This window comes from Erpetoichthys calabaricus, chromosome 11, assembly GCF_900747795.2.
Source record: "Erpetoichthys calabaricus chromosome 11, fErpCal1.3, whole genome shotgun sequence".
NCBI lineage: Eukaryota > Metazoa > Chordata > Cladistia > Polypteriformes > Polypteridae > Erpetoichthys > Erpetoichthys calabaricus.
In genome coordinates this window covers 12,107,616-12,127,754 of record NC_041404.2, presented here as the reverse complement: position 1 = coordinate 12,127,754, position 20,139 = coordinate 12,107,616, and the positions used below count along the sequence as shown (strand labels likewise).

Below are 20,139 nucleotides of genomic sequence, written 5' to 3'. Positions count from 1 at the left end.
AATTGACCCATTCTCTGGCTCATCTTTGAACAAGCTGAAGTACTCTTGAAAAGAATGCTTAAATATCTTTGACATACAGCTGCTAAGTAAAATTGGTTTGTAACCTCTTTGCTTAGAACAATCAATAACTCTCTGAATTAACTCACTATAATGCCAATGACCCAGAGCTGAGATATCTAAGGTCACAGTTCTCCTCCACAATCACTTCTGGAGTTTATTTATGGCCATGCAATAGGTACAAAATAATGATCATGAGAAGGATTACACTACTCTAAACTTTTGCATGACATTTTTAAGCAAATAAAACATATTGGGATTCCATCCATTATCCAACTCGCTATATCCTAACTACAGGGTCACGGGGGATCTGCTGGAGCCAATCCCAGCCAACACAGGGCACAAGGCAGGAAACAAACCCTGAGCAGGGCACCAGCCCACTGCAGGGCACACACACACACACACTCCAAACACACACTAGGGAAAATTTAGAATCTCCAGTGCACCTAACCTGCATGTCTTTGGACTGTGGGAGGAAACCCACGCAGACACAGGGAGAACATGCAAACTCCACCCGGGTCTCCTAACTGCGAAGCAGTAGCACTACCCACTGCGCCACCATACTGCCCCGTATTGGGATTTCTTCTTATTAAAGCCTCAACTACATTAAATAGTCAGATGACAACAAGATGAAAACTAGCATAAAAAGAATTGGCCCAATTACAAAAAAAATGCAGGCAACACTTCAAGAAGTAGTTCAAAGGTCCATAACTTTTCATCTAGCGAAACGGAGTGGTGGCTCTGAGGCTAGGGATCTGCACTGGCAATCGGAAAGTTGCCGGTTTGAATCCCGTAAATGCCAAAAGAGACTCTGCTCTGTTGGGCCCTTAAGCAAGGCCCTTAACCTGCAATTGCTGAGTGCTTTCAGTAGTGAGAAAAGCGCTATAAAAATGCAAAGAATTATTATTAATTATCATACGCATAAATAAACAATCAATAGGAATGGTGCAGTGGTTAGTGCTTCTTCCTGACAGCTCTCGATTCCTGGACTGAGCACTGCCTGTGTGGAGTTTTCACATTCTCTCCTTGTCTGGATGAGTTTCCCTGCCTTATCCTAAAGATATTCAAACTAGGTTTTTATTGGCAACACCAAACTGGCCCTGTATGTAAGTGTGTGCATTGAGATGCCTGTCTAGAATTGGCTTTCAACTTGCATTTAGGAAATTTGGCTTTTACAAAAGCTCATTAGATACTTCTCTCTCTCTATGTATGTACTGTATATGTGTATACTGTATATGTATGTATATATATATATATACATACATACACATACGCACACACACTATGGTCTGAATACACACCAGAATGAGTAAAAGAAAAGAAAATTTCTGACTTAGCAGTTACTGTGATTTTGAGGCATAAAGTAGCTCCAGTAGTGTTTCTTGACACACTTCTGCTGAATAATGTGTTAGCTGAAAGTCATCAGTGCTATAGTGTGTCAGAGAGAGGATATACAGCATTGTTCATAACAGCTCTCAGTTTATTTCTTTATCTTTTTTCACTACTACTTCTGTGGGGTGCAGACTGCTTCCCATAACTTAGCCTGCTCTGTTAATTAGCTTATCAATCATGTGGGCCTCTCTTGAAGTGATGATACCAACTCAGTACACCACAGTGTAGAAAATCACACTGATCATCGTAGAGATGTACAACATGTGAAGAAAGTTACCACCCACATTAAAGTTTGTAGTCTCCTAAGAAAAAAGCTGCCTGCTCAAACTCTTTTTTATATAGTTCCTCAGTATTACAAGACCAGTCCAACCTGTCATTGATTTGAACCCCCAAGTACTTGTAGGACTGCACCTCCTCGACATATACTCCCTGAACAGTGATCAGGCGTACAGGGTCTTTGGTGTGCTGAAAATCAATAACCAGTTTCTTAGTTTTGCTGATGTTAAGTTGCAGACAATTCTCTACGCACCAGGAAACAAAGTTCTCCACCAGACTCCTATACTCTATTTAACTCCCCTAACTTACACACTCCACAAGTGAGGACTCATCTGAGAATGTATGCAAGTGATAAGACCTGCTGTTATTTTATAATCTAAGGTGTACATTGTGAAGAGAAAATGAGACAGGGCTCTTCCCTGTGGTTCTCCAGTGAAGCTCGCATCTGTATCAGTAACAACAGTCTTTGAGTCTCACAAACTGTGGTCTGTCTGACAATTAGTCCATTGTCCAGGACACATTTACTGCTTCCAAAATGGGTTCCTGCTCTGAATTGGGTAAACAGACTATAAAATGGACAGATGGGTGGAATAAGCAATATATAATACAGCATTGCCCACTGAGTATTATTGTGTTCCACTGCATGTCAGATATACAGTAGTTTTGCCAATTTATGAAATATACCTGAAAAGTTTCCAAAATTCCACATTCCTTTCCACCAACCTCAGGAGCATGATTACATCAGTGTAATGTACAAGCCAGTCCTGTGTGAGCTATCAGTACAATGCAGAGTGAATCTGATTTACTGTTCCCATGTTAAGTATTTTGGCTCATTGGTAAGTGTTGTGGCCTGATCACAGCTTAGGTGGCTTCACTGTGGAAATAACACATTTTTTTCCTGCATTTGTGCAGATTTCTTCCAATGTGGAGAGGACTTGTATTGGTTGGTAGATCTAAACAGGTACATAACTAGTGTGGCATTTCATACATATCAGTCCCTGAAGAGAAATAAGTGAGAACAGAAAATGTACTGGTGTGTACTCAGCATTACTGGTGGGATTGGTTTTCTCCAACCATCTTTATTACTAGGTCCCACTGAAACAGTTCTCAATTTGCCTTATTTAATTCAAAAAACAGGTTAAACAGAGTTTTCAATGCTCTACATTGTATTGCATTTTGTATGCCTAGAGTCTGACCAAATTGATAGAATTTGAATAGCTTAATAACAGAAAAGAGCCAAGGCCATAAACACTCTACAAATGTACAATTTCCACTAGATTTGTAAATGCCTTGACAGATATTTAACATTTTCCTGCTTGATCATTTTTGGGTCAAATATTATGGTGTCACTTGGATATACACTGTGTAAGACTTAATAATCAATATATTTTATATAGAATTAACTTAAGAGGAAAGGAAGCAGAGATTTAAAGGTACATATAGATTGCAAAGTACAAGAACACACAGACACATAAAAATCAGTTGAACCAAGAATTGTGCAATTGTGAAGAAGATGACAAATACATTGCCCAATGACCAATTTAAACACACTGATTATACAGTATACTGTATGTGTGTGTTACAGTGGCATTCAAAAGTATTCAATCCCCTTGAAAATCATCATCATTTTTTGCATGACAAAAGATTTGCACACATATTTATCCATTCAGTATTTTTAAGTGAACTCTTGTGCTGTAACAATACACTTCCAAAGTCAAACTAAACCATTTTCTGTAGATATTTAACTAAATAATAATAATAATAATAATAAATTTTATTTATATTGCACTTTATATTTTAGCAATCCCAAAGTGCTACAGAGTAAAAATAGAATAATAAAATAAAAAAGAACAGAAGAGTCTATAAAATACTTTAACAAAATGACTTTCTAAAAAGATGAGTTTTTAGGTTTTGCTTAAAGGCCTCAGTCGACTGTGGGGCTCTCAGGTAATCAGGGAGGGCATTCCACAGCCTCGGCGCCACCGATGAAAACGCCCTGTCACCCATGCTGCTGAGCTTAGTTCTGGGGACTTGAAGAGTGTTAGTGAGTACAGAGCGGAGGGAACGTAAGGAGTTATGGGGGGGTAAGGAGTTCCTGTAGATAAAGAGGGGCATGTCCATAATAAATAAATAGTCTCCTTTGTAAGGACCATGGTCTTTGGTGGACAATCACTACAAAAATGAAGACAACGAAACATTCTGCTGATGTGAGAAACAAAGTCGCTGGGATGCACAAGGTAGGAAATGGCTACAAAAAATATTGAAGAGTTGGAATGTCCCATTGCACACTGTTGGATTCAGAAAGTGGAAGGGTCATCACACAGGCCGACTGTCAAAGCTAAACATCAGAGCAAGATGTCGACTGGTGAGAGAGGCGACTAAAAATCCAACCGTCACTCTCTTCGGCTAAAACTGGAGTGAAAGTGTAGGGGTCCACAATTTCAAATGTTCTCCAGAAAATAGGCCTCTATGGGATGGTAGCAAGAAAGAAGCCATTCCTTAAGAGGGTCCACATAAAAATACAAAGCATGAGAAAGGTTTTATGGTCAGATGAGACCAAAATAGGCCTTTTTGTACAGTCTTCAGGAGGTATGTGTGGTGTAAAACTAACTGCCCATGTCTCATGAAACACCATACCTACGGTGACGTGGTGGCAGCATCATGCAATGGGGATGCTTTTCCTATGATGGGACTGAGAATCTTGTCAGAGTCAAAGTGACAAATGATGGATACAAATACTGTAGGAGAACTTGTTCCAGTCTGCTATGAATCTACAGCTCTGGAGAAGACATCTTTCAACATAAACATGAAGTCAAAGAGACACTGGAATGGCTCAGAAACAGAAAGATGAATGTCTCGGAATGGCCAAGTCAAAGCCCTCATCTTAACCTTACTGAGAATCTGTGGCACGATTTGAAAACTGCTGCCCAGAGGTGCCATCCCACCAACCCGGATGATCTCCATCAATTCTGCAAAGAAGAAAAGGGAAGAATCACTTGTGAACAATGTGCAAAACTGGGACATGCTTACCCCAAAAGAACTAAGGCTGTTGTTGCAGCAAAAGAGTTCTCGACAAAGTATTGGGCTTGAAGACTTTGAGATTAGAGTTTTTCTTCTTCAGTTACATGTAAATATCTACAGAAAATGCTTTATTTTTGACTTTGGAAGTGTATTGTTACAGCATAAGAGTGCACATCAAAAATACTGAATAGATAAATGTGTACAAACCTTTCGTCATGCATTAAATTCTGATGACTTTCAAGGGGACTGCATACTTCTGCATGCCACTATATATATATACATATACAGACACCATTGTATTCGATCTGAATACTGTAGAAAGACATAATTTAAGCCTACTTATTTGCAAGTCCACACATAAATACAATTCTAAGAACTCAAAGTGCCTTGTTCTGTTACTGTATGTGTGCAGTTAATTCGCAACTGCCTACATCATTCATTTCACCTACTCCATTCAAAAATAGGGTTTACATCAATGGCCCCTTTCTAACTGCAGGATAAAGATACTTCAAGCAGCAGGAATGTGGTGTTTCAATTGGAAGAGGCGAGAGGAGTGGACCGTGAAGAACAGACATAAATGGTGTTCCCAAATTAAAAATGACTTTTTAACATTCAAGAAAAATCATCAACATATGAACACATGAAAGAGATAACTAGAGAAAAACAGTTTTTGTCCTGAAAATTTTCATTGTCCAGATTCTGTATTCAGTTGCATCTTTGCTCTATGGTACACACTTGTTTTTACAGTCACTTCCATCCACATTTTTATGACTCACATACTGTACAATGTGTTGGTTGGTTTGCATTCTATTGTCTTCTAGAGCTACCTGAGGAGCTGAATAAGTCTGGCGCCATTCAAACACTGGCATGTAGTAACAGAGGAGTTAAACAGCTGTTTGATATTCTGCTTTGAAAGCTTCCCTTGCAAATGGAAATTGCTTATTTGGTCACTGCAGAACAAAGTGCCAGTCTGCATTAGAGCCCAGAGCTGTTCTGCTGATTACACAAAGTTAGATATTCTACAAGACAGTGACAGAATTAGGCATATGGGGCTGCAAGGCCTAATGGGGAGGAACAAAGAATGGTTCAAAGAACAAAACTGACATGGGGGACGAGGGCTGTGCACACCAAAATAGGGGGTCATACCTTTTCTTTTCTTTTGGCAGTGTAGCACAAAGGCTAAGGTTTTGGACTTTAAATAGTGAGCCTCCCAGTTCTATCACTGCATATAAATCTCTGTACAACTAAAAAAAATATCAGTTAACTTGTAACTGAAGTATATAGAAAATTAATATACAGTAAACATTTATCATTGTAAAATGGGAAGTGCATACTGGCATTTCTTCAAACCCAGAACTATGTCAATGGAATGGCATTTATTAAAAAAAATTTAAAAAAAACTTAACTCTCCCTGATATTTTTCTCACTTGCTCTCTTTATTCACTAACCCACAAATGTGAGGAACTACTGTCTCCTAGTGACACCTGACTTTCCAGACTAGCATTCTGCAAGATGTTTCCTGACATTTGCCAGGCTGGATAACTTTCACACTGCATATAAATATATACAGTTGTATTTCAATTCTATTTTTTGTAAAAATTAATCGATTTGTATGAATGATTACAATAAAATTAATAAATTAAAATACACACACAGTTGTACTTTAGATATCCATGCACTTTAGAAGTACACAGGTAATGTCAAGTAGGTAGATGTGTTTAACACTACACATTTTTGCACAATTTTACATTTTCTTTCACCAATAATGCTGTACACCTTTGCCAAAAGCAAGGATCCATGCTTAGATTATACAGGTCAACAATAGGTCGTTGGAGTTACTGAAATTCATATGCTGCTTATATTGTTAACAACGCTGTACATTGCTCTTCCATCCTAGATGCTGTGTGAATACAGCAGAGTGTTGCCAGATAAACTGCACACAGATAACGTAAGGAATGGGTGTAGGTTCCAGCAGATGAATGAAAATGCCTCTACGGATATAAAGGTAGTACCAGAGAGGGCAGCCGTCGGTCCAACAGCACCCTCTTGAGGTCCTTTAGTGAAGACACTGTAAAGAGCTTGCCCAGTATCATGTGGAGATATGGGGATGACTTTGTTGACATTAATATACCCAGTGCTAGCACACCTGCAAACAGTTATTAAGAGTTTACTGCAGCAAAACTAATTCAGTTATCATTTAAACACTAAAACAATCTGTACAGAATACGTAGCACAAACTTTAAAAGGTGACACAAAATGTAAGTGCAGTATCAAGGAAAGTAATGCAGAATTGTGTTCTCTCCTCTGTGAAGCTGAATTGTAGACTGTTTTCAGGTAGAATATTGAACTTGGATGGACAGTTTGACCCAGGAAGTGGTGCATTTTTATAAATATACCAGGCAACCCGTGGCGTAGCATACGCTGCATAATTATTTATTGATAGGTGAACACTTCCTGAAAGACACAGTTGTCCAAATGAGGTGGGTTTGAGGATATGACTGTAAGTGAATGAAAAGATGGAACTCTGGAGAGAGCAACATAATTGTCCGTGACTGAAAACTGGTTTTGGCAGATACAGGCATATCTTTTTTGAAAGTTTGGCCCTGGGCCTTATTGATTGTCATCGCAAAGGCCAATCTAACAGGAAACTGTCTGCGTGTAAAAGTAAAAGGCAAATTTGAATCTGATGGGGTCAGGGATATCTGGGGAATAAGGACAGTTTGTGAGGTAGGAGCTGTGACAGTTTTACACTCCAGTACATTGCGGTGAATGCTGGTAACAGTCAGCCTAATGCCTTTACAGAGACTTCTTGCTGGCATGAGGTTTCTGAGAAGCATGACGACTGAACCGATTTTAATTTTGAGTTTATACAGAGGCATGCCAGTGGGAGTAAGGCTGTTAAGAAATTCTTCGGGAAAAGAAACTTGATCTGCGGGATCGTCTGTGACGATGCAGTCAATGCGGATGAAAGTTACTTCGTCGGTAGGGATAAATTTCAGTACTTGTTCATTAAGGTGTAGCGAGTCTTCGTTGGTGACGCTTAATATAGCTCGCGTACTGAGTTGTTCCGGAGACACAGTTGAGAAGTCGATGTCGCCACATAGTTGTTGAATGGGATCAGAAATAAAAGGAAAACAATGTGAAGGTAATGGACGTGGGAGGAGGATTAGAGTTGGCGGGCGTGGCTCTGTCTTGTGTGCGTGTTGCTTGCCATGGTCTTAGTGAGATAGGATAGATAGATAGGATAGGTGAGTGGCTTTTTCATGTATAATAATAGTAGTGTGTTGTACCATGTTAGCCATTATGGATGTCTGATTACAACTTGGCCTGCTGAAGGGGCCTGAGTTGCCTCGAAAGCTTGCATATTGTAATCTTATTAGTTAGATAATAAAAGGTGTCATTTTTGCTCGACTTCTCCTTTCATGTATAATAAGAAAGTGGATCCTCTTTGACACTTGGGAGCATTCCAGCACTTATTGAGGTGTGCTGGTGTCATAAAGCATTTTAAAGCATTACTTGTACTTTAATAATTTGCATTTTTTCCTCTAAATATTGTGCTATAACTCTCCCTGACATACCAAGGGCAGGAGCATGGAGGTGCAGTGATTAGCACTGCTCCAGTATACTGGGTTCAAAACCATTCCACAGTTACTGTTTATGTGGGGTCTGCACATTCTCCCTATGGGTTTTCCTTCCAAATCCTCAAAGATATGTGTGGTATGTGAAGTAGCAGCACTTAATTGGCCACAGCGAGAGAGAGTTTGGGCATGCAAATGTACTGTAAGCTATCTACGGGTGGCACTCACTATGCAGAGCAGGGAACCAGTGTAAAGAGACAGGAACATGTACACGAAGATAAGAAAAGCCTAACTTTCACAGCCATAGACTGCTCAGTCTAAAAGGGTCACCTCCTGTTACGAGATGCCTAATTAAGAAAGTCCCATTAGGGGGTGTAAAAGACTTGGTCTATGGTCTTGAGCTTGATGATGCACGCAACAAACACAACAACTGAGGGAACAACAAGCCAGAAGCAACAGCCGCTCATGACTTCCTGAAAATGTGACTCTAACGGAAATCAGGTAAGAGAATTTAACTTCCAGCAGAGCCTTAAAAAGCTACTGCAAAAGCAGCTTTTGTGAGTATGACTAGCACTGCCCACCACAATAAGGCCTGCACATGGGGTCTCACACATTTATTTACAAAAAAAAAAAAAACCAACAACAAACACAAATAAGTCAGTCATGTTCTGCCTTCCAAAATATTCAGCAGTAGAGCCAACTCATATTTACAGTCTATTAAAAAAAATCCTTAATTATAAAAAATAAATACATAAAGAACAAAACGTGTTAAGTAAACATTGCCTACAAAATTTAGGAAAAAAAAAAAAAAAAGTGCAGCAGAATGAGCTCTGGACCCATCAGTGCTCAGACCGCTTCTCAATCCGCCTTCCAAGTTTGAATGTTTCTGTGGAAGTTTTATTAAGATGCGTTTAACTATTGCCAGTAATGATCACGTAGCCAAGCTGTGTGCGGTTGAGCTGCCAAGCAAGCAAGGTCCTGCAGCCAGGCCGCCATCCTTCAGATCAATGAAACGTTTAGCTCCCATCTAAAAGCATATGAAATTCAGAGGAAGACAAGCTGTGTTTTTCACCAGTCAGAAGCAGGCTTGGTGCCGACTTCAGTTTCTAGTGATATTCCTGAGAAGGGGTCCCAAAGTCTGACAGCAAGAAGACCTACTGGCCCTGCTTCTTGGATAGGTACCTGCAAGAACATTAGAAAGGTCAAGTTTATGTAAGCACTACAAAAGGAAAGAGAAAAGTCAAGATGCATCTTTACAATAATAACTTGGACCTTCTCTTCGGATCAATTAAATTATACTTTTTACATTTAAAAAAATAAATAAAATAAACCTTTAAACTCCCATGAGTTGACTAGTGTGCAGCAAAGGGTTACCTTGAGAGAACGTGAATTCAGACCATTCAGATACCAGTCTGGCTATCTCTGTATGGGTATGCATAGTCTACAATAGTTAAGCACACAGAAAACTATTTCTCTTTACCTTTCCCAGTGCTTGTGATTGAGATTTGAGAAGTCGTCTAACTTGGCAATTTCTTTCAGATACTGGGACAGTTTCAGAAGCTCTTGGTCTTTGTCGCGATTTAAATGAGCCTTCATGAATGGTCGAATCTGTACAGAACAAAAGGAAAGCACAAATGAGTATGAAGAGTACTCAGGTATTTACAACATATCTGATGAATGATTAAGGTCATTATTAAACGTTGTCCTTTTTCAACACTACATTACCATGGCTTTGAAATGTTAACATGTAACATACTGTATATATTGTTGGAGAGAGAGGGGAGATCCTAAACATTCTGCATTTGGTTTCTGTTGGCCACTGACGCACTCTTTTGTATTTGTGCTAGTATGTGACCCACTAAACCTAATGTCATGTATCCCCCAGAACACTTTACAGACTGAATCTTCACACATGTTAAGTGAGAGGTTAGGATCCACAAACGTAGTACAACGTTGTATTTACTGCTGGGCAGTATGACCAAAATTCTATATCATGGTATTTTTCAAAATTATACCGGTTTCACTGTATTTTTTCCCCCATGCATGAGTGGATGTTAACCACATTTTCCACTGCAACTACTGCAGTAGACTGGCCAAGAATAACCGATTCCACTGTCATGAGCATTGTACAAAAAAACATTTTAATGTGCCCACAAATATTAATACAGGTTTGCATGGCCCCATAAAGTGATAGTTTTCAAGGGGGTGGCACTAATGAACAGAAGGAATCACACTGCATGACAGATGCAGTCAAAATATTAAACCTCTTTATTAAGCAAAGTTTGCAAACAACTTAAACTAAAATTGACAACATATTTTCAACCATCCAAAGAGGCATTTAGACTTAGTAAAATATCCAGAGGTGCTTGTCAAAAGTTGTATTGCACTGAACATGTCTTAGAAAAGGAATAAATAGTAAATATTTTTTGTAAACCAACTACACTTTCTGTTAATGTTAACAATCTCTGTCCACTGACACATTAAAGTGACTTTTTAAACAACTTTACCATCATTAAACTGCATAATATTTAAACAAATAATAACAATAAAATAAATAATAGTGCAACTTCCAGTAATAATAATATTACTTCAAGCCCAGGTGCATTACACAGTATTCACCAAATAAAAATAAAATAAAACAAGTGCAACTTGGTGATGACATCTTTACCAACTGAACCATCATTAAGGCAAACTGCATTAATATGGACCCTGCTTCAAGTTAAGCTATATACATAAATAATAAAACTGCAACTTGCATTTATAATGCTATTTGTGGTATAGCCCTACGAAAGAAGAAAAAAAAAATATATGTCAAGAATAAAGTGGACATGTTGACTTTATTCTCGCCGTTTATGTCAAGATTAAAGTCGACATTTCCACATTATTCTCATAGTTTATTTTGTCATTAAAGTAGAATGTCATAAACTAAACTTCATCCTATAATGAATGTTTAATTTACTAGATTTTCTCAAGCCCCGTCATAAGTTAATGCAGCACATTAAATGCTTTGTGTTAAGTGTTCCCCGACCCAGTTGTTAAGCGCTACACGCTTCTTAAACTGACTTCCTCTGCACTAAGAGGAGGCGCAGGCAGCAATCGCCGCACAGAATACATTCACGTCATGATATTCCTGCTCTCTGAAAATTTAGAATGCTAAGATAAATACTTGATATCATTTTCATGATGAAATGCATTAAAGCAGGTATTAAACATGCACGGTAGTGTGGCGGTAGTGCTGCTCCCTCGCAGTAAGGGGTCCCCAGGTGTACATTCAGTGTAGAGAACTTTTATGGCAGGTGTGACGAGGCTCCAAAAAAACTGGATGTATGAATGGTTATCACAAAGGTTTAACTTAAATATTGTTTAAATGTTGGGTTTGTGATCTGGTGGTCGGTGACACGAACACAGAATTCAATGGATGTTCTTCTGAGCGGGTTCTTTTTATTGCATGTGTGCTGTCTCTGTCTGACGTAACAAACCCCCGGTTCCTATCCTTCCTTTTTCTTTCTCCACATAACCAATCACCACACGTTAAACGTCTTTGTGAAATTAAAACTAGTTATAAACTTAGACCGCGGAGTATTCAGAACTTTAAAAAAATCTTCGTTATACATGTTTAATTATGCCAACCATTCAGGGTTGCACCCATCCCAGCAAGCATCGTGTGCGAGGCAGGAGCAAATCCTGAACGTGGCGTCGGCACATCGCAGGGTGAATACGAGCAATACATACACTAGCAGGGTCAATATAACGTAACAAAACCCCACATCCTACATGACTTTGAAAGGAAACTGAAGCACGCTGAGTAAACCCACCAGAAAAACATGCAAATTCAAGGCAGAGAACACCCAGGATCCCCTTGCTGCGAGGTAGCAGTGCAACCTCCACGCAACCGTGCCCCCCCATGATTAATACATGCTTTAATGTATTTCATCATGAAAATTATATCAAGTATTTATCTTAGCATTCTAAATGTTCAGAGAGCAGGAATATCATGAAATTAATGTATTCTGTGCGCTGCCTGTGCCTCCTCTTAGTGCAAGAGTAAGTCAGTTTAAGAAGCATTACCGATTAACATGGCTCCGGGAACACTTAACACAAAGCATTTAATGTGCTATATAACCTATGATGGGGTTTGAGAAAATCTAGTAAATTAAATATTCATTGTAAGATGAAGTTTAGTTTCCGATGTTCTACTTTAATGACAAATTACGATAATAAAGTCAACATGTCGACTTTAATCTCGACATAAACGGTAAGAATAAAGTAGAAATGTCGAGAATAAAGTCAACATGTCGACTTTATTCTCGTCATAAGCGTTGAGATTACAGTGGAAATGTCGAGAATAAAGTCAACATGTCGTCACACTATTACACAGTACCCAGGTACATTACACAGTATTGAACAAAAATAAAACAAGTACAACTTGGCTTGCAGTATTATCCAGTATTTACACATTTGAACATAATGGTCCACATCTGACCTCTTAAAACCAAAGTATCTCCAGACAACAGACACAGCTCCTTTTTTCGGCAAAGTTTCTTCTGTATCATCATATTCAACTTTATTGTCTGCTACAGCTTTAGTTTCGGAATGTTCTCTGTCCACTTTCACTGTTCAATACCTACACTAACGCATGTACTCCACTGTATGCATGTTTAGCATTGCAGCAGTGAAAAAGGTCCCTCCTTAAACAGTTTCCCGCTGCGCCACGTTCCAAACGTTGTTTAGGCTATTTAAACCAGTGTTGTGGTATAAGAAAAATCCATATCATAACAAAAATAAAAATGCTTTTTGGTATGAACTGGTGTATATATATATATATATATATATATATGTATAGAAACAGTAAGTACTTACAATAGCTTACTTAACTCAAATGAAAGTACATCATTGTTGGCACAATCTTATCGGCTTTTGTCAAACTGCTTGCATGGCACTCATAGCTACAAATTACAATTAAATATATATAATTTTAAATTTGCAGAACTTTCTGCAGTGCTTCACTTTTGGATACAATATGAAGTATATCTGATAATAGATTTCAAAGAAAGTGACAAACTAAACTGCTCAGAGGCTATAAAAGAGACCAAATGACGTGCAAGCATTCTGCTGTCATTTCTTTAAGGCTCTCCTCATTTTTAATTCAAAGGCCCACACACACTTTAACATCTCTGAAGTATTCTAGTTACTGCTCTTTTAAGACAAGTTAAGCACTATGAAATCTCACACTGATTGAAAACCTAATACATAATAAATGCATTTAGAACTAACAAGATATTCTTCTCACAATTTTAAGAAAAAAAATATTTAAATGCACATCAGGAACATATGCTTCTGTAGGTTCTTAAAATCCATCCACACCATCCATGCAATTCCTACAGTCTGCAATAGACAGTTGCTGGGATTTTTAGATCATGTCAGTAGCATTTCAGACAATATTATGTAGGACATCAGCCCTTCACGAATCACAATCACATATACTCATACATTCAATTACAACAGGACAATTTAGAATTGGCAATCTATCTAAACACTTCTTTTGGACCGAGAGAATTCTAAGACAGTTAAATTTCCAATTTCCAGGAAAACAGGGATGTTGTCTGTGGGAGAGAGGGTCACACTCAGAACTGCTCAAAACATGGCACAAAATTCATTGAATGTAAACAGTTACTCAATATTTAGGAACATATTTACCAAAACTACAGAAGTCATATAAAATGTAAACATTAATTAGAAACCAAAGGCAACTCATAAATTGCACAAAATTATAGAAATCTCCAGTGTACCCATTGAGGTTGGGCACGTCATTTTTACTGGCAGCAAATAGCAAAACCCCAATTTGGACAAAACCATATAGCAGCTCACAACTGCTTTAAGATTCTGACTCTTTCACTCTGTATGGGGGAGGAGGATTTATAGGATTTGTAAATGTACAGACATTCTTCACTGTTTTATAATACACCACTATAAGCAAAATACCCAAAAGAAAGAGAAAACTCAACCTGAAAAAAAATCTGTTAAAGGCCAATAATACTTATATATGCATTGTGTTTCACCGTAAAACAAATACACAAAGCACCAAGGCATTGTGAAACACTGTTACTAGAAACTCTGAATTTGAGCTTGATCAACAAACACTGAACATTGTTTTTTTTTTACTATTGCTTATCTTGTACACCAGTGGATAATTAATAGCTCAGATACTTTTCAGTTTCTTGAGACCACTCTGTAACATGTGTTAAAGTGTGCATTGCTTTTCTTTTTCTTTAAACACTACTTCCCAACTTATATGCCCGTTCACAAAAATTGCGACACTTTTTTTTTTTTACATCTTCTTGCCTTCTCCAATCTTGATTCAGTTTCTGAGACACATCGAATTTTGTTGCAGCAGCGCTGTTACCAATTTCTTTTGCCACTTCAATGACTTTTAATTTAAAACCAGCTTCATATTTTCTTCTGATCAAACACTCCATCGTAGATAAGGGAAGCTCTTACGATAAAGGTGAGGTGTATGAGGGTGTGAGATACAAAAAACACAAATCAGTGCAAAGGTAGCTTCAGAATAGTTTGGGTATTATCGTGTGGTCACGTAGGCACAATACATAGAAAGAAAAGACAGTGTGCTCCGTGGTTACTCCCTCAGGTGGGCATTAGCATATCATAATCTCCTGGACCAATAGCATTCATTTTCCGCATTTGACTTATACAATCAACATTAAAAAATACCGGAAAATATACGGTAAAATAAAGCCCCGACTAATCCGCTGGAGAACTTAAATGCGAGTATATACGGTAACTAAAATTTGATATTTGCTTTTAAACAAATATTGACATTTGTTATCCCAGGGAGAGATTTTGTACTTGCTTTCTGCCCATTTATATTTAGATAGTTGAGTCCAGTAAAGAAACCTGCTTCATTAACAGAACATTCTGGTATTCGACTGAACAATTAGGTGAATTTAGCAGCCAGTTAAATTTAATTATACCGATTGGTATTAGGGTGGTACCGTGTTAGCCATTATGGATGAAGTAAGAAGTTAGCCAATAAAAGGTGTCATTTGTGATTAACTAAAAAGATTACAATATAATATGCAAGGGTTCTAGATACTGTAACTCAGGCATCTTACATTTTGGCTGAAGAAGGGGCCTGAGTTGCCCCAAATGCTTGCATATTGTAATCTTTTCAGTTAGCCAATAAAAGGTGTCATTTTGCTTAACTTCTCACTACCGATTGATATTGAAATGCTGATTTATTAAATGGCTTGATTTTAAAAGTCAAAATGCAACAAAAATGACAACTCGTTTGCAAAATAAACTTAAAAGTGTATTGAGTTACAAATTGAAAATACTTCTAGATTATTTTAGATCTTAAATCTCCTATTTTTATTACTTCTAATAGTATATGATGTTCTGTTTTCACTACCTGATTGAGTTATCATAAACAGCACCACTACAAAAGTACAAAATGAAAACCAAGAACATCACAAGTTTATAAAGGTCAGAACACGGAGTCAGTATGCATTTATTAAAATCCTTGTTTGCTAACACATAATTTTAGAATGGGTGATATCCAATTTTGATTACTTTCATTTCAAAATGCTTTTTTATATATATACACATATATATATATACACATATATATATACACACATATTATATATATATATATATATATATATATATATATATAAATAAAGTTTTCTACATTCAGCCTTTTAATTATAAAATATTTAATTACAACCTGAAAAACATAATGAGAGGTGTAATTCATTTTTGTAACATCAGTTCAGTGCATGAGCACAAGAAAGGAGTAAGAATGCAACATACGGATGGGAAAACTATGCTAGAAGATAATCTGAAGAGTGCAACTATTTCAATCTAAAACCCTCTAGCACATTTACGACATTCAGAATGTAATTTAAACACATCTTACATGGGTGCTAATTCAATTCCCTCTCTATTGTTAACCCCTATATTTTATCTTGGCAAAACCTCCAAATTATATTAGATAAATGATACTTTATTTGTACCCAAAAATTAAAACTTTATAGAAGCTCAAGAAAAACAAATATTATAACAAACCACAGCCTCCAAATACACATACAAACTTGTGGCTTGTATAATAAGGGAACTGCTGCCTTCTGAGAACAGGCCTGTAAGTGGGAGTATGGCATAGTCGGATCTGCCCAGTTTTGCCACAGGTTTACATTTAAAGATAATAAAATGTCAACAGAGAATGCTCAGCTCCTGATTAGCCAGTTTTTCCTAAGATGGTTCCCAGCCCATTCTCCCATATCCCGGGAAACAACCCACTTCCACCTTACTTTTAATCCATTCTGTGGATTCATTAGGAAGTTCCGTCCAATGTCATCAAACATGATGGTGTTGCTTTTACTGTAGAAGTCGGAGTATTTGCCCCATATCACACCCAAGGGCTTGACCTGTAATAAAACAGACTAATAGTTCAAAAAAACGTATACTCATGACAGACTTTCAACAATCAAAAAAAAATCAATCATCAGTAAATTGTGTAGGTTTTTAAGTATATAAAACATATGCTCTTTTATTGGCCGTTTTACTGATTGAAGGAAATCACAGCTGTAACCAAGACTAGTACAGCCATAGAAATTATTAACCGAAATAAACAACTCCATTCTAACCTGCTTACTCAAGATAAAAATGGACAGCAAAAGGACAGCTGTTTATTAGTGACTGCCTACTGACTTCTTAACACTTGTTTATACTTAGCACTTATATTAAAACCAAGTCACTGGATGATAACAAAAGTGTTACAAGTACAAAATAAATATTCTAATGCAGTCTGATCGTACAGTTTAACTTTTCCCAAAATGTCTGAAGTCCATCCATTCTAGTCTGACATCAATTCAAAATAGTTTTATTTCTTTGAACCTACCAAGTGGCCTTCTGGTTTACATAATTCTTTGTTCCTAGACTGACATGTGGATCATGTGCACATACTGCTTGACATCATGAGGGGGAAAAACACATTAAAGGCCACACATATGGTCAAGGCAAATCAATGAAGCAGAACACTGAGCTGACATTGCTGGGCAATAATAAGGTCTAACCCACCTCTACAACACCGCGCCGTGGGGTATGTACTGTGATCATCGCAGCACTGTCTAGCATAAATGTTATCTTGTAGTTTGAGTTATTGGTCACTCCTAGCTCCTAGAAAAGAGAAGAAAAGAGAAAAATGTCCAAGGAGTCCTAACAATTATGACCAACATAAAAGCGACATCTAAGGATCACTCGTGTATCAATGACTAAGGAGACATCTTATACTGAAAAACTACTTGTTTTGAAATGTATGGCTGAACATGGCCTTCCAGTTACACTGAAGAAAGTAATAAAACCATACTGGAAATGTCAGAAAGTCAATGGACTGATTTAGTTTGATTCAAAGAGATTTAAATAAAAGACTGTTATTATGCAATACAGATTAAAGACAAGTGTTAGCAACAAGCACTGCATTGTATAGTTCACCAGCAAGAACAGGTCACTAATTAAGGAAAGGGTTAGAATGAAAACCTGCAGCCACTGTGGTCCTCCAGGACTGGAGTTGGAGACCCCGGTATAATTTCACATTTAGCAGCCTAGTTGTGCAAAAGCAAGTTCTTAATAGAAGCCTTTCAGAAAACATAAAATCAACATGAACAGTGTATCTGACTATGTAGAAAGAAGAGGGAATAAAAACCACTGACAGAATGAAACAAATACTCACTTTCATCTTTGCTTCAATCCATTTCATACTTGTGGCAGCTAAAAATTAATCAGAAAAATAACTGTAACCACTGTTATTAGAATACACGAGGACCAACACAGAGAGATTTAAATGGATAATGGTGGAAATAAGTACACATCACTAGGATATGCCAAGTTTGGGAATGATAGGCTATGACTGTGATGAGGAACCATGTATGAATAGCTGTAAAGTCTGCCTTTTTTGTTAGTGATACTTTCATAATTCCAGGCCATCTCCTGTTCTTTACTTACTAATTGCTTTGAATTGTTGTTTACATGTTCCTTTAGGGAATTAATGGTTTTAAAAGAAGCCTACTGTATGAAATGCACCAAAGGGTGCAATATTGCGAAGATATTAAATATCCTGGAGTAAGTTTGCTTTCTAACTAAAACTTATTTGCAGAACATAGTGTTATCTGTATGAAAGACACATATCTAAATAATGTCTTAATCTGGCTAACAGCGTAGACAGAAGAAGAATTTTCAAGTAACTTAAACAGAGTGCTGTGTACATAAATTCTTAAATGGGACCAGTCACTTTTTTCCATCTTTTAATAGTTAAAAGCACTTTTTGCATGTAGGTAAAAAAAATAATAAATCACAGGGTGAAACAATACAGCCATTTTTGTATAAATCCCCAAAGAAGTGCAGTCTAGTGACATCACTGGTCTAGAACTGAGCTGGAGCAAAAACTCAAAAACCCAACGACCAACATATTGGCAAGTGCCAAAACATGCTTGTCCAGCCAGTGTCCAGTATAATGCCCACATAATCCAGGGACAATATTAATTTAAAGGCCATTGTCAAATCAATCAAAGAGTTTAAGTAAAGCAGTAATTAGCATACAATAAACTGGTCAGAACCCACAAAACTGTATTCTGGACAAGGATTACTCTCCCCAAGGATCTAAAGATGACATCATGTTACTTCAAAAATGAAAAAATAAGGAAGCAAATAACAGCAAGGGCCATTGCACAAGATTTAGACAATAAAAACAAAACACTTGTGAGTGTGACACAACAGAGTGAAGCTTTGATACTTTATAAATCTAACATAGACCTGAAATAGCTATCTTAAACCATTCACATGGTTGTAAGCTGGACATAAAGGGAAAACATTCAGGTACAGGCAAACAATTAACTGCGGTCCTGACTCGGGAGATCCAAAATGGCAGCAAGCCTTTATTACAATTTACCTTTATATTCCAAACCCATTCATCCCATTTTTTAAAATGTCTGCTCTCACTTCTTGTTGCAGTATTTCTGCACTTGTGTCAAAAATGCAAAAGTCCTAGCACCTGCATTCTACAGCAAGCAAAACTGGATTTACTATTTAATATACGTATAGTCCGATTCTGGGTGACAGATTTCAAGGTTAATTTATAAGTTGGCTAAGAAGAAAGATAGAAGTTACAAGAATAATAACCAAGATGTACAGTATCTGCAACACCTAATCCAAAACTGTATCAGTTCTTGCATTCTTTAAAAAATATATACTATTTTCAACTTCCATCTCTTGAAACCAAAAACTGAACTTTAATTGGGGGCTGAAAGAAGAATAAATGATATGTTCCAACCCAACTATACCAATAGATTGGCCAAGATGGCACCACAAAAGTGAACAAACATTTGTTAGGAAATGTAAAATAAGGCTTTGGAGGTGTAAGGCAGCCAATGACATAAGACTATATGGAAGGACACACCAAGGAAATCATGGTGAGGGGGTACGGTATCATGTACGATGTTGAATTACAGACGTTCAGGAGGGATCAGACTTGACAAAGCCAATTTAAAATTATTTCCATTAATTAATACAGAAGGAAATGGCTGAGAGGCAAACGAAGGCCTATGCAGAAACCAAGGATGCTGGAAAAGAAAATTCTGCATATTGTTGGTAAAAAATGCCATGGGAAGAAAAGTGTGTCTAAGGAGTGAATAATGAGAAAGAATGCAACTTAGAACTAATTCTTCCTGCCCACTTGTGAAGAGTACACAAGGAAAAGACACAGAATGAATGCCATGAGATACAAAAGGAAAAATCAAAAAGA

At 37.4% G+C, this 20,139-nt stretch overlaps 1 protein-coding gene across 1 annotated transcript in view; it reads right to left on the bottom strand.

The window, feature by feature from the left end:
- Positions 1 to 8,794: 8,794 nt before the first annotated feature.
- The window catches only part of ublcp1 (ubiquitin-like domain containing CTD phosphatase 1), a 29,339-nt gene continuing 17,994 nt past the window's right edge, over positions 8,795 to 20,139 (bottom strand). Inside the window, exons 7-11 of the mRNA XM_028812684.2 lie at positions 18,073 to 18,110; positions 17,421 to 17,519; positions 16,652 to 16,768; positions 9,805 to 9,932; positions 8,795 to 9,506 (exon numbers count right to left, since the gene is read on the bottom strand). Coding sequence (XP_028668517.1) covers positions 9,479 to 9,506; positions 9,805 to 9,932; positions 16,652 to 16,768; positions 17,421 to 17,519; positions 18,073 to 18,110 — 410 coding nt within the window. The 3' untranslated portion in view covers positions 8,795 to 9,478. The remainder of the gene's footprint in view (positions 9,507 to 9,804; positions 9,933 to 16,651; positions 16,769 to 17,420; positions 17,520 to 18,072; positions 18,111 to 20,139) is intronic.